Source organism: Maylandia zebra, linkage group LG12, assembly GCF_041146795.1.
Source record: "Maylandia zebra isolate NMK-2024a linkage group LG12, Mzebra_GT3a, whole genome shotgun sequence".
Lineage (NCBI taxonomy): Eukaryota > Metazoa > Chordata > Actinopteri > Cichliformes > Cichlidae > Maylandia > Maylandia zebra.
Genome location: NC_135178.1, coordinates 3,884,453 through 3,900,829, shown reverse-complemented (window position 1 = coordinate 3,900,829; position 16,377 = coordinate 3,884,453). Strand labels below are relative to the sequence as shown.

Genomic DNA, 16,377 nt, shown 5'->3' with positions numbered 1-16,377 from the left:
TATCTGAGCCATAAAGTGATTATAGGCTCCAGTAAGGCATTGTTCTGCTGCTGACAGGATTAAATATGACTTTAGAGAGAGGGAGCGTCACTGCTCTCTGCTCAAGTGTTTGCTTGCTTTGTATAAGCCAGAAGTGAAAGGGGCCGCACACTTGACTATTTGCCAGCTGCGGTACACCCTCCCTCTGTTCTTTTGCACATTTATCTCCTGCCAGTTTGTATATCCATCTAGACCTGTCTGCTTTGTTCTCGTTGAAGGATTCAAAGAAAATCCTTGAGACACCAAAGGCTGTAAATCTCAGTGTGACACTGATCAGTATCTGTCATTCAGTGCAAGCACAGAATTATTTGAGATTCACTACTGCTGACTTGATCTAGTTTAGTTTCTTTGATTAATACTACGTAATTGCCAAGTTCTAACAAAATCTTTTTCTGCAGAAGAAGAGTGGAGTTGTGAAGACGCAAGAGAAGAAGGAGAGGTGGAAGGAGAAAAAGGCGGCAAAGCGTCAGAAGAAGGAGGACGAGGAGGTGGAGGAGGAAGAGGAGAATGTTCAGCCAGTGGTGGATCCCCTGGAGAACGGCTTCCTTCATCACGCCCAGCGGGAGCAGGAGAGGATGAATGAGAGGCTGCTGAAGAAGACTTACTCCAAGAAGAACAAAATGGTTAGTGTGTGCCTGCACGGCATTTTAAAGTCAAAATATCCCACTGGCTACAAGTTCAAGTAAAGTTACAAAGGTTGCATGCATGTTGCATGGATTCTTGGCTTGTGTTTTGCTGACAACAGAACAGAGACTTGCACTCTGTCCATGAAGGAAGAGGAGGCGGATGCTTGGGCAGAGTTTGAATCTAATTTAAAAGGCAGACTGCAGACTGTCTTTTTCTCCAGATGCTTTCCATCCTTATCCAAATCTAATGTAAAATTTGAAGATGTTGAGGGAATGGATATTATTGTCAGCTGCTTTACTGATTCTTGCGTTCACTGGGACTTTGCAGTGTTATGGATGTCGCTTTATGTAGGAGACATGAGTTATCTCTGTCAATGAGCAAACCTTATTCAGTGTCCAGAACTAGAGAAAAATCATTAACTCCAAAACATTGTGGACTTCTCACCGATAAAGTCACTTTTACTTAGGCAGTATTGAAAAATGGTATATGGCATTTTAAAATTAAAGTGGTTCTCATTATCTTTGATATCATATTTGTATGAAAGGGCTTTGTTCCTTCCTTATTCCTGTAGTTAGAAATAGTGTTGAGTTTAATCTTTGGCTTTTCTTTTGCTGCTGGCTAATGAGACTTTCTTCAGTGGGCAACCTACAGGCAATCTTCTGGTGACTAAAGGTTTTTGGTGCACCACCTAGCAACCATTTGCCAACCTGTAGGATATACAAATTTTTCACTTGCAACTGGTGGTTACCAGAGAGTCACCAGCCTTTCTGAATGGTTGTTTAGATAGTTTAGTTTATTAAGATCCCCATTAGCACCTGCAATAGCAGTAGCTACTCTTCCTAGGGTCTGACTAAAACATTCTCATACATAAAAGACGTACTAGGGCTTTAGCAGTTAATTTCACAGTCGCTGCCTGCAACGTCTAGGACTCACTAGCAATTAGTCAGGTTTTTTACACATAGACTATATGTAGAATATTCATAGAGTCTATAGTTGTGAAATGTGAGTATGGTTCACTTTAACTTAAGCCTGAACAATACCCATAAATTATATGTCACTTGATCTACTGTCAGTTGCATGTGCATTGTAAATATGCCACCCATGCTATAGCTGCTTGTTCTGCTGTCAAACTTATGCCTGAATGAACTTGTGAAAACACGAAGTAATAAGTGATCCAAATATGAATGACAGAATTCTTAACATATTGAAGCCAACAGTGTTACACAGCCCACATCTGCCTCACTAAGATAGCCCATCTGTGTGTTAACAGTTTGTTTAAATGGGTGGATATTTTATGCTCCAGTCCAAAGCCAAGATCCACCATAGTGTTGTTAAGGATAAAAGAGGAAATGTCGTCAGTAAGCCAAACGAAATAATGAGGCTATGTAGCCCCGAGGCCTCCTCCACAGACAAAAATATCTCTCTTAGATAAGATTTCCTTAGGAAGTTAACTTGGCTGAAAATGAGTTTGGCTGGGATATTTAGTTTGCTAAGAGACAGTTAAAAATTATGCATTCAGCTGATGCTGTATTTGAAATAGACTGCAATTACTGAACCAGATCTACATCCCAGTACAGATAATAACAATAACTCCATAATGTCAGCAAAATGCTGCTGTCAAGTGAAAAAACCTTTTAACTTCTGCTTTGTAGAATTATGTTTTGAAGCATGTTTTTAAGCAGAGAGTAGGGATTAGATCTAAACCTAGAAGAAAAATAAAGTTATCATTTTTTAAATCCCTTTTATTTCTCCTTTTCAAATAATACCCATTAGTAACATTCTCCCTAGGAAAAACCCCGATCTTTGATCTTGAACCACTTCCACAAAAATTATTTTATCCTCAGACTATAGCAGCGTGGCTGTCGGCCAAACCACACATCTACAGAGAATGTGTTTGTTTTGGGTTTTTCTGTTCAGATGCTAATCAAAATGACCATATCTTTGCTTAATGTAGTAAAATATTAAAACATACATAGGAAATCATAATAGCTACAAATCTGCTTCCAGTCCATTTGAAAATGGAGCTACAGGCAATACTCCTAAAAGACTGTATACCATAAATAATCCAGTACTGCAGTTATGTGGTCTAATGCGACAACAGCGAGACCAATTCAGGCAGGGACTCTATCAGGGATCCACAGAAATGAATCGGCTCCTTATAAACATAAACTTTTCAGGTGTTTCAACTCCTGAAGGCAGAGGGATCGCACACATCTAAATCCCCATAATAAACACCTCAACCCTATGATCAGTAAATAACTATTTTCCCAGCTGTATAAATCCACGAAGTACCTCTGGCTACATGTGCCCAGGTATTTGCTTGTTACTTAACCTTGTTTAACTTTTAAACCTTCCAATCCCTTCCCCTTTCCTTCTATTAGTTGTTTTCTTTATCTTAGTGTCTGGCTGAGGAATACTGTGAGCTTCTGACTTCTGTTCTTAAGTATGCCTTTAATCCATAACTATAACCCCCAACTCCCAGATATATTAAGTTGTATCCATATGGTATGGAAAACAGCACACAGTTGCAGTCAAAATCACAATACAAATAAATTATGTTGCATAACTAATGCATTACCTAACACCATGAAATATGAAACAACTCCTTTGCAAGTTCTGTAATTAGCATTTAGAAAGTTGCTGAATGGCTCATCAGCGCTTTAATTGTAGGTACAGTTGGTGTTTGTGCAAAACCTGCTTTGCATCTACCCGCCTGCTCCAGTAATAGAATTTTAAGAGGTTTACCAATATAATCTGTGCGTGTGACAAGCAAGAGGATATTTCACAATAATTACACCACACAATATAGTTAGAGCCTACAGACATTTTAATTGTTTTCATTTCTGTTTATCAAATACTCTCATATATCCACAGGTTATTGCATTGCACAGCAAAGCACCTACTCTGTCACCATCTTTTCATATATTTACGAGTCTATCCCTCACGTTTCAAGAGATAGTTAGCGTTAGTGTGTTTTCAAGGGTGGCTCACAATGATCACAGTCGGTATAAAAGTTTAATACCAAAGCCTCGCTTCATTTTTGTGACTCTCAAGTGATTATTTACAAGGAAGTACTGTAGATATAAGAGGTAAGGAATACAATAGACTGAAAAATCTATTCAAACTCTGTTTGCATTCACCTGTTTGTCTTTACTGTGGAATTCCATGCATATAAAACATATCTGCTTCAGATGGATTGGGCTCTGCCTTATTTGTACGTAATCTGTTCATAACTATTCCCACCTTTTATACTACTCTTATCTGTATATAATCTGCTCCTATTGCACTTACTGCTCTTGCACTTCTGATTAGATGCAAACTGTATTTCGTTACCCTGTATGTATACATGTGTAATGAACTACAACATTCGTGCTGTTATTTACAGACACATTTATCAAGATAAGTTAACAATAGCATGAGCACATTTACACTTAGTTATGTATGGGCGTACTGTAAATTGTTCCATATAACAAAGGAGACTTTGGACATGTAAATAAAAGCTTTCTGTAATAACAAGAAAGGAGCAGCCACCCTGCTTTAAAGCAGGTGGTTATGTACAGTTGGGATTTTTCCTGGATGTGACACAGGCTTATTTACAGTTTTAGAAATTTTCATTCTAATAAATTGTGACAAATACGTAACCTTTAGTAACTAATACATGTACTTCATAATGATCGAATATACTGAGAGTTTCCACCACCATATCACCCAAAGTATACTTTTTCTCCTAAGGCCTTTACTCTGCCCTCCTCTCTGTCCAGCTTAGTTTTTCCTGCCCATATCTCTTGCCGTCTCTTCAGTTAGAGCAGGTGTCTCTAGTGTATGTCACCCACTATGATCTGCAGGCGAGGTGATGTGTCGATCTCCTTGAGGCACCCTGTGGTGCTAGAAGCTTGCCGGAGGACAGAAGCTGCAATGTCAGAGCAGAGTTTGTCACTGGGGAACAAGGATGACACTTGATCCAATTAGAAGACATGTCAGTACCTCAAGAATGGTTAAGTGTGTGTGTGTGACTTTGTCTATATGCACACCAAGGTCTAAGCTTTCTTGTTCCCATCTCAGTCACTCCATGGCAGAAGCCATTTTTGCAACAGTCCAATGTTGTTTACTGATGTTGTTGTCAGCGCCGAGGTTTTTTGATGTCCAGGACGGACATTGTTTGAATTGGGCAGGATAGTTTGCATCTGTTGTTGTGCTTGTTCTTTCAGCTCCTCCCTCCTCCTCACCCTATCCCTGCCATCCTCTTCTGTCACATGAGCCGTGTGTTCACTGCATCCCGAATCTTCTCTGTGTCCAGCAGCTTCATCTTTATCATCCTTTGTCTAATATATCCACTGTCCCTACTCTACACATGACCAAAGCATCTCGGCCTTGCCTCTCCAACTTTGCCTCCAAACTTCTCAACGTGAACTTGTCCCTGTGATATACTCATTTCTGCGGCTGTTCGTTCTGGTCACACCCAGAATCTTCAAAATTGCCACCTGCAGCTCTGCCTACTCTCTTTGCTATCACCAGTGTGTGTGTGAATGCGTGAATGACTGAATGTAGTGTAAAGCGCTTTGGGGTCCTATGGACTAGAAAAGCGCTATACAAATGCAGGCCATTTACCATTTACCATTTTCTCTAGATCCACAAAGACGCACTTAAGCTCCTTCTGGGCTTCTCTATGCTTCTCCATAACTCTCAAAGCAAATACGGCATCTTTGGTGCTCTTTTTCAGCCTGAGGCCACAGCCTGCTTACTGATAGTCCCCTCTCTTCTTAACCTACTTTCAAGTCTTTCAAATATCTTGGTGGTATGGCTCATCAACTTTATTCCCCTGTAGTTACTCCTGCTCTGCAGATCACCCTTGATCATTCTTGAAAATCAGTACAGTTCACTTCTCTGTTCTCTATTCCTGAGACATCCTCTCGCTCTCCAGGATTAATGTTAAAACAAGCAAACTTTAAAATACATACTAATGAAAGTCTATAACGCTTCAAAGAACCATACCTCGTTATAAGCTCAAACTATTTTCTAAGAAAATAATAAAACAAACAAAGAACAAAACAGAATAACACGGCTTTAAATATAACACATCCACCTGTCGAAGGCAAAGCATTATTAGAGTACGAAAGTTAAGGCAATATCCATAAACATAAAAATAATAGAAATATGTTTTATCACTGCTGTAAGACTTTGGAAACACCGGTTGCAGACCACAGCAGCGTGCTGAAGGGGTCATGAATAACACATAATGCTAACTTGCCCATGCACGCATTCACTTCACCATTAATGTCCATTAGCACTTTGCGTTCTACAAACCCTGCTAACAACGTGATATAGCAACGCATCTCTGGATGCTCTATTATTAGGTAGCATCCTCCACATCCCCATCCAGCCTTTTATTAGCAGCCAGCCTGTGAAAATGAAGCTAGCACCCTACATGCTCCTGTCATAGTCTAGCTGCTTCAAGACTACTTTCCCAGCTTCATATCAAGGTATGTGTATACGTAGTAAACCAGCTGGAGACAGATCAGATTAGCTGAGGCATTAACAGTGCATCGGAGCATGGTTCAGGGGCAGTTTGAGAGCTGTGATATACAGTACGCAAGAGCACCGCTATGCATCAGCAGTGGTGCAGCGGTAATGGAGGGTTGCGATCAGGATGAGTGATAACACTGTAAGGCTGGTTGTTATCTGGTGAGCAGCGACCCTGAGCGGTAGCAGTTCATCTCATAATATCTCTCTGGGCTAACCTCACTTCAAACTGGGAATAAGGTTCAAATGGGCATCAAGGTGAATCCTCCTGACTGTGTCTTACTGTGAAAGTTGGTGACCTGCAGTTTATTGTTGTTGATAACAACACTTACTTTGGTTGTGTTCATAGAGAAAACAGCTGCTAGATGAATCGAAGTAAATTACTGTTACCATAAAGAAGCTGCTCACTTTGGCAAGAAGGTACAAGTTTTGCAAAAAGAATATCTTTATTCTCCCGAGGCTTGACCTCTCACATCACGGCAATGTTGCTTATAAAGTTGTCATTGATTGAGAGGCTGTTGTACGTTTAATGAGATCAGACCTAAAATATGGAATCCTTGATGCAATTACAGGGCTGGAAAGCTTGTAAGTAGTAGTGTGATAGAAAAGGTCTTTATTCCTGTTTCTCAGGTTAACACTGCAATTTAACAAGGAGCATTATTAGAGGAGTGGATAATGAGGTAGGCTGCAGAGGTGTCTGCAGGCAGAGTGTGTGCGCGTGTGTGGGAGCGCATAGAGAACGACAGGGATGAGCAAAGGACTAGTAAGAGACCTTGACAGATGAATTGGGTAGCTGTATGTAACCTGAATATGTATGCATGATTGCATAGCAGATAACTGTCATTGCGACATGAACAAAAAGCAACCGTGAGAACACACAAATGCCTGTACAAGCAAGAAATACGTGACTAAAAAACTGTTTCACTGAGGGATTTTTTTAATCAGAACTTGCTCTTGGCTGGCTTACCTGTGAATCCTCAGTATTAGAGTATTTTATTGTGTCGTGTTACCTTTGTTGAATTAAACGTCTTAGTCATTTGTACCTGATAACTTTGCATGCTGAGATTATCAAAAGCAAAGTGGGCTGCGTAAGCTGTACCAACACAGAGCAGAGACCTTTAATTCAATAGGTTTCGTGCTATTTTTAACACACTGTAGATTCTGCAGCCTTTTTCACAAATATTATCAAGCTGTACTTTGTCATTCCCCAGCTGTGTCAGTAACCTGTTCCAGACCACATTCACAAAATCATTGTTTTTCTAATGTGGTTTGTTAGCATTAACCATGGTTTAAAGGCAGTGTTTCAAACTGAAGACAGCTCATTTAGGATTTATTTGCTGTACATGTAGCTACACATTGGGAAGGTTTAAAAGAAATGATTTATGACTAGCGGACCAAGAAATTACATAACTGAACATTTCCATAGTTTACAGCACAGCTAATAGAATACTAGCATGTGAATTACATACAGTAAATAAGAACAGAAAGAACAGAATAGAAATCAGACTGACTGTTTACTGAAGAGCAAATATATCGCCGTAATAATTTCTCTACTAGTAACACATATTTTATAAGCTAATCTGATACTGATCCTGGTAGATGATATATAAGAGTCAAGACCTTCTGCACATGATAAAAGTACATTATTCAAATTCATTACATTCCTGGCAAGGGGGGCAGTGAACTCCTGTTCCTGAGATAATTTTCCTGTATGAATATGCGTCTCGTGTCATGATCCGACTGTGTGCAGGCAGGAAATGGACCCAAACGCAAACTCACTAGAAACAGGATTGAACTCAAAATGGCAGCTTTTATTGCTGAACCAAGAACGTCTACAAGACCTAAACTGAGAAGAATCTAACAAAACACACACAGGGAGACGCAGGGAGCAACACACAGCATGATCACAACACTGACACAGAGACACACAGGGCTTAAATACACTGGGAAATAACGAGGGGACTGAGACACAGAAGGGGAGCACAGCTGGGAGAAATCGGACATAACGGCACCCAAGGGAAGCGAAACTCAAGACATTCGCGTAGGACACAGACCTTCAAAGTAAAACAGGAAACGTAATATAGACGCAGACTTGAGTAGGGGAGACAGAGCAACTAAGAAACACAGAGAACAATAACAGGGAGACACAGAGGGCAGCTACGAAATACTCAGAGAACTAAAGAGAATACAAGAAAGCCAAACTAAGACACTAGACTAAAGAATAAACTGGGACAACAAAGAACTAAGATCATAATACAAAAACTCAGAGACACAAGAAACTCAAAACACTGGGCCACCGACCCAGGACGGTGACATCTTGAAGCATTTTCTTTTCTCTGTACGCTTTTTAAACTTTCCTAAATACCATCTATTTTTGTGCCGCAGACGGACTGACCACAGATTAGGTGAGAGGAGCCAAACTTGTCCCCATGGGTTTCCACTGGGGCTGGTTATGTTGACTTTGCCTGGGATGCTGGGGGAAGGCTGGGAATGGAGTCCCATCAGTGTTGAAACAGAGGTTGGGGAGGGCATAGAAGGATTTGGTGCCTACAGTCTGAACTAGTCCAAAGACAGTTTAATTTGAAGCTCAGATTCCTGCTATGACTCATGTATCACATGGATACAAGGTCCATGCATGAATGTGGCTGTGATTGGAGCAAAGAATTCACTGAGTAGTTGCCTCTAGGAATATTTAGCCCAATCACCCCTCCACTCTTCAAGTGGAGCCTCCAAGCACCTTTAGCAAGAAGAGAAGAGGAGGTTATGTAGATACTGGAATACATCCAGAAATAAAGACAAGGGAATGACAAATAACAGCCAAACCTACACAACTACTGCACCAGCTGTGCTTAGTCAGGTGGATATTGCTCCGGACAGTGAGCAAAGATTAATGTCAGGCCATGTAAGGTGCTGGGTTGCTTCACTGTTGAGCTATAATCATGCACACATCCCACCACTTTTAACAAGTCATATTCATTGAGATACAGCAGGGCTACTTCAGAGCAGCCACTCTGGGGACAGTTAAACCTGCATGGGAACATTAAATTAGCAGAGGTCTGAAGTCATGCTCTGTTGGAGCTGGGGCTATTGCTCCGTGCAAGCATGGAAGTGGACCAGAGGCGAGGAGAAGCGCCTGCTGGATATACTGTTTTCTTTGTGATACTGCAGTATAAGGATAAGCGCATTATCTTAAAGTCATGGTTAATTTTGCATTGCAGTACAGAGTGTTTTCAGTGCAGTTGTTAGGTTTTATACTCAGGAGGCAGGTGTTAGCTGTAATAAATTTGTCAGGACATAATTTGTATGTGCTTTGCTTGCTGGCTAGTTGTGATTGCTTTCTTTTTTTATGTAATTTATTAAAGTGGGACCTCCCAAGCTACATCATATTCTGGTTTTGCATCTGCTGGAGAATCTGTAGCTATAGCAACAGATATATTGCTCCTGGTAGATGTTTAACTAGAGCAGACAGCAGGGAGAGACACTTTATTACATCTTGTGCTTTATGATTTACTGGATCATTGTGGTTTATATTACAGTAATGTTTAGGGAGCTGTTCAAAAATGTGTGCTCCAGGAAATCTTGGGTATCTGGAGTCGTATTCCTCCAGCAAAGGCTTTCTGCCAAGCTGCGTCTCATAGTTTAAACAGCGAGTCATGTGAGGTCAGTTTTATTGCAAAAGGCTTTTTATCAAACAGGCTTATCACAAAGGTCTTGTACAGATGTAAACAAGAAATGAGATTGCAAACTGTGTGAGTGTGTGTGTGTGCCATTTGCAATGCTCACTTTTAACAAAAACAATCTATCTCTAAATCTACCTCTTACTAGAGTTGTCACAGGAAGCACACTGTCGCTTTGAACCTGAGCAGCCTTTAACAGGCACTGAACGCCACACTTCAGTTCACCGCAGGGGAGCAGTGAACAAAGTGTTAGAAATGAGGTCGTTCAGCCCAGATTCTCAGATTGTGTTGCCTTTCATGTCATTTCAGACCGATATGTTAAAGTCAACCGATCCAGGCTTTTTTTTTAACGTAAATATGAATGAGGAACCGTCACGAAATGTTGCCAACTGAAGTTATGATTAGGATCATTGGCATTATAGTGCAGTAGCCTTTGCATTTCCTCATTACACGTGTTAACCATTTATTGGATGAGGAACAATATAAGGTGAGTTGATTTGTTTTTTTATGTAATATGTAATATTCTCTCATAACCCTGTACGGCTGGAATTTTACATTTCCAAGTATTTCACTGAGTTCCCTGTAAAGTGTTACAGTTTTTTACAGCCGCTAGGACACATGTCCCAATACTTAGGTCACTTTTGCAAAACTCTTCACACAATCCTCCTAACTGACCGTCAGCTTGGCAAAGCAGTTCATTTCACATTCAAAATGCACTACAACTACCAAAACACTTCATTCAGGTCTCAAATAAACTCATTCTTCCAGAACACTAGCAAAGGTTGACAGCCGACAAACACACTTTGTCACCCACAAAACAATGACCTAAAAAACACTAACAACATGTAGCATTACACAGTGTTTTCTTGTGTAAAACAAGGACACATCTCTGTTTATAATTTCAGTATATGTTACTGGAATGAATCAGACATCATGCAGAATTCGTTAATATTTGTTTATGTATTTTTATTTTTCTGCACTAAGTAATCCCAAAATACAAGAATTTGTATACACACCATCCACTGATACACATACAATAGTAATGCTAATCTACCCGGTCTCCTCCATTTGGCCACAGGTTCTCATCCACATCACATCTTATGTCATCTAGTGCAACACACCTAGGAAAGAATCTTCTGGCTGCCAGAATTGAAGGAGTTGAAAAATTGAAGGAGTAACACCTGTGCAGATGTTCATCTACAATGAGAATCAGCTGTGGCTGGTTAAACTGCATTTTTAGATTTAAAATATGTTTCAATAAAATATTGCTGTTGGATTCTGCTGTCTTTTCAAGTTTTGCATTGTGTTATTGTTTTGGCCATAAGTTTAACAGTTTTGAAAACAGTATGTAAGCACATGCAAAATGTCCTGTACGTACAAAGATTTTTGGCAGTTGTTGTGTCTGAGTGAGAAGATAATTCATGAAATTTGAGAGATGTAGTCATTGAATGCATTTTGTGTCAAAACAATGATAACTGGTCCTCAGTTTAGCCCACATAGACTTCTGTTGTGCTCACTGTGTGAGGAGTTTTGCAAACGTGACCTAAGTATTGAGAAATGTGTCCTAGCGTCTGTAAAAAACTGTAATATGTATGTGGAAACTATTTAGTACTGTTTTTGAATCACTGCTCTTGTGCTTTTCTCTGTATATCATTTAAACAGAGTTTGGTGGCTGTCATAATAAAGTTTTATACATATATGTTTGTAGGTGGCACTTTGTGGTGCTTCCTATTTGTTACAGCAGATCCTTGTTCCTGTGTTTTGTCTGAGCTAAAAACAAATGTAAAGATGAAAAGTGGCAGATTCTGGCTTGAATGATTTGTTACTGTTTCAAAGATTACAAAAACTTTGCCAAAAAAGAAGAAAAATGTACTCCAGAGTCTCATATTAGTTCAACGATAGGACTATTTGACCAGGTTTCCTGGCCAAGTGTGTGTGTGTGTGTGTGTGTGTGTGTGTGTGTGTGTGTGTGTGTGTGTGTGTGTGTGTGTGTGTGAAGCAGATAGCTGCTGTACTTGTAACAGGTCTTTTGTTTGGAGGCCTGTGTTTTGACAGGCCTAAGAGGGGTAAGACAATGGAGTGACCGTGCTGTATCGTGATGTGTTCCTGCAGCTGCCTGCTACGCTCCACTAATATTGCTTGCTTTCATCAAGTGCTTACAAGTGCTTCATTCTCTCCTTGTCACAGTTTGTTTAGTTTGCTTAAGTTAATTAGATCTTCTGTTAGCACCTATTTAATTATGCTCTGTGTAACTGTTGTTTTGCTCGGAGAATGTGTTTTTGTGTGTGTGCGTGTGTTCCAGTGTGAAGTGCATGCTTTTATTTTGTGTGTGTTCCTTAATGGGTTGTAGGTAATCACTTGTGCACTCATTGTGCTCACATCTGTGTACCTCTGTGTGTGTATCTAAGCCTTTGGGCTTATGAATGTATAGATTAGTGTGTGTGTGTGTGTGTGTGTGTGTGTGTGTGTGTGTGTGTGTGTGTGTGTGTGTGTGTGTGTGTGTGTGTGTGTGTGTGTGTGCACGCGTGTGCTCATCCTCGCTTAGCTGGGATGCGGTGCTAGGCTGCCTGGCAGCATCTGAACATTTAAGTGTCTGTCATCGTTGCCACTTTAGTCCATTAGGGTCACTACGTTAATGGGATCTGCTGAGGCCCCTGCCCTTGTTTTCATAGCCAAGTGCCTGGAGGAGATGTGGAGGGGATGACTTGCAAAGCTGGACTTTTATAGACAGATTAAATGGGATTACTGATGTCACCGAGACATATGTGATCTCTGCAGCCACAGTTTTCCTTTTCTTTTTCAGCGTGCACAGATTTGCCGTGATACAACACTGACCCCTGCTGTATTAGTCAGTCATTGCACCCAAATGTATGCGGAGGTAGTGATGATGGCGCGTTAACCCTTTAAAAGACTGCACTGCATCGTCCATTGGGGGTCACTGTTCCCATTTGAAAAAGAAGGTGGAAGCCTCTGTTCTGTCGTCCTGCCATTTTGACTGCCTAATTTAAAGCATATCAGGGATTACAATATTGAACCCAGGTGGTGGATCTTTTGCGGTTTCATCAACGTTTCCTGTAGTGTCTCGTAATGTCTGCTTAATGTGGCTTCTAAATGTTGCCATGAAAACAGCATCGTCAGTGCTAATGAAATGCCTCTGGAATGCTGAGGCTCATGTGTGGGTGGTATATACCTGCACTGTCGCTCCTTAAAACAGCAAGCATCTGCACAAGGTCAAACATGTCCAAATCAGTAAGAACTCTCCTAGCATTAGCTTCATATTGACACGAGGAAAGGGTTGGTTTTTTAAGCTAGACATATTTGAAATGTTTGTGTTTAGAATGAGGTTCTGTATGTTTTAATGTGTTGTGATTTAGGGGATATGTGTGTGCAAGCAGGCAGCATGTTTGGTTCCTTTTTTTCCTTTTTTAAAGGCCATTCACACAGTAGCAATTGAACCAGAGGCTATAATTGTGTTTTCATGTACTATAGATCCTGTCATTAGGCCCCTGGGTCTGCAGGCAGTTATATGATGACAGCTGACAAGGGGGCGCGGCTCCTTTGAGAATGACGGGGAGGGAGTGGGGGGAGGGGGCACATACACAAAAGCCACAATTACTTCCTGGACGGTCCCCAGAGCTCAGCGGTTGGAGTGTGTATGTAAAATGATGTGGGAGAGGCCATTTGCAAAACAAAGAAAGGGTATTGGGGGGGTGAGAATGATTGCTTTTGCACGATAGAGCATATACCCTGAGGTGGGGGGTAAAGCGGATGAGTAGGTGCTGACACACCCACTAGTAGTCCTTGAGGAGTTGGAGGAGTTAGGGGTGTGGTTCTTGTGGTTGACCCCCTTGGAGGGAGGTTTGTCCCTTGGGCCCTGACAGCAGAGGATGGTCGAGTGAGTGAACATCAGTTCAGTATTTTCAGTCAAAAGTTACAGATCCCCTTTAGATTCACAATAAGATCCTAAAGAAAATTCAGTTTGTATAAGAAAAGTTAAGAAAATTTCAGAAAGAATTTTAGTAGCATGAGTTGCTAAGTGTCCGTTTTTCAAAGAAACTTGTTTAATACGCCTCTGTTCAAAACCACATAACTCAGTATAGGAAACAAAGAGCCTTTAAAAATCCTTTTGAGCATTTTCACATTTTTAGAAACAACACATGGGAAACATTAGAGAGTAATTGGAACATGTGACATGTGATTGAAGTCAAAGGCCAGGCTGGAGCCGTGACACTGAACTGCAGACATAACAGCATCACCAATTAGCAGTGCATTGTTGCAATACTGATTGGATAATATCTGAGCAGTGCAGTGAGGTGTGAGAATGTTTAGCAGGGTTACAAAGCTGAATTAGCCCAGTCGCTTTCAGTTTAATTAATGACCCAGTAGTGGTAGTATAATTGCTTTTCAAAGTGTGTCCCTTCTGACTCTGATGTAGGGCACTGCACATAGCTGTCTTGGTTTAAATGCCCAGTTCAGCTCCCACAGGGCTCGTCTTTGCCAGCACTCCCCCAAACCGCCAACCCCCGACCTACACCGCTGCTTCAGCCGCACAGGGATAGGTATGACATGTAGTGGTCCACATGAAATATTCAGAAGCAATTTCCTCTAAGTTTGAAATAATACCTTGAAATGTTAATGCAGTCTCAGTGTGTGTGTTAAGTGGAAAGCATTCTAAGGTGCCTGCGTTTGCATCGTCCCAGTGCAGCGGCCCCTGTGTTTAACCTGCTGCTGATGTCAGGCAAAAAAGCTGCAATGGAAATCCAACATAGCAAAGAAAGGAAAGTCCGAGGGGGCTGTTACCATCCCAGCAACTACTCCACATCCTTAACAGCATGCTAGTAGACACACTTGTGCTTGGAGCTCTTCAAATGACTTGCACACACAAATCACCCATACGCTACATGCTGTCGTAAATGCCCATGCAGAGACGTTCTTTACATCTGTCTCTCACACACATGGACACATTCACACCATTGATGCGCCGTTCAGACAGTTGTTCATTGGAGGTTGACAGGTGCACCAGCATTCCTGGTTCTGAAAGATTCACCACAGCTAGTGGTTTTATACAGCAGCAGGCCATGATCTGATATCTGCTGCCATTACTCTGGCCTCACCCACTAGGTGCCTCTTCAGCTTGATCGTTCCAGAGACACTGTGATGCTATCAGGCTCGGTGATGCCTCCATCGACTGATACACTCCATGGATTAGGCGGAGACTTACCACTGGCTGTTTCTGGCGAGAAAAGCATTGCAGCGCATCTGCAGAAGCTGACACAGCTCAGTGTAAATATTAATGCTATGAGCTTAAAAAAAATCATCCAGTGTGATTTGTATATCAAGCAAATCAAGATTGTTATCATTTTATTTGTCAGCTGGAAGCTCACACAAAACTATACACACACCCTTGTTCAGATTGTCTTTCCGCTCACAGTCAGAGGCAGTGAGCCTCGCAGGGGAACACACACTTGGTTGCACAGTTCCTCTATGTGCTTTTGCCCCTCAGCCATGACAGCAAGGCATTAAATATTAGTGATGTTTCACGGCAGGTTTGTAACACAGTTACACTCATCCGGTTCACCTGTCCACTGTCTTTGCACACTTTGGGGCTTTGCTTTGAAAGACCTGAGACAAAAGGTTAGCTTGATGGGGACCAACCTACCTATGAGCTTTGGGCAGTGAATGGACACACACGATGTGGAGAAGTTAGCAAGGATTGGCAAACACGTTTTCACACAAATACCTGCACATATTGTATAATTAAAGATAACGCATTGAGTTAACACGCGTGCTGCAAACATGCAGAAGTGCATGTCACACATCTGTCACACAGGATATACAGGAAGTGAACATAATGCAATGTCACTGTCACTATAAGATGCTCTATAAAACAGCGCTGTAGCAAATGTCTTATTTTAAATGGTTAACATTTTATGGCAGTACATGATTGTAATGTACTACAAGTTGTTGCTTATGTTGAAAGGACATTTGTCAAAAACACTCGATTACTACTTTTTGATTGTGACCAAAATGGGATTTAGGTTAAGACTAAATGCAGGTCAGGCCAGGTCCTGACATGTTTATCCATTGAGCTTTCAAAAGTCAAGCATAGTCTGCTTTAGCAGTTAACAGCAGAACAAGGGGGAGGGGGCACCACAGGCAGGAGCAGTTGGAATATTAGTTATCTATTCAGCGAGGATTCTTTGCGCGTCTTGTCACATGACAACCTTGCTTACATGTCTGGCCTTTGGGTGGCGCAGAGGGGCTTGTCGTAGCAAATGACAGTGACCTTCCCAGTCCCCTACTCCACCTTCTGGTGGAATTGATTAGGCATAATTGGAGGGAGTCAGAATCTGAGGCAAGTGGCGCGCTAAATAAATTTGGGTAGTGTTAATTGCAGATTCCACTGTGTCTGTGTGTGGCAGTGTGAGGGGTAGAGAAACACTTAGCCACTGGCTGACAATAGAGGATTAATTGGTCTCCTCCAATGAACATAATTAGACTGATTGTTAGGAGA

General features: G+C 41.3%; 1 protein-coding gene across 10 annotated transcripts in view; it reads left to right on the top strand.

The window, feature by feature from the left end:
• Positions 1–16,377, top strand: part of fbrsl1 (fibrosin-like 1) — a 290,242-nt gene that overhangs the window by 83,651 nt on the left and 190,214 nt on the right. For all 10 annotated transcript variants that reach the window (XM_076890570.1, XM_076890573.1, XM_076890572.1 and 7 more), the window contains exon 2: positions 438–662. In XM_076890570.1, the coding sequence (XP_076746685.1) occupies positions 438–662 (225 nt within the window). The remainder of the gene's footprint in view (positions 1–437; positions 663–16,377) is intronic.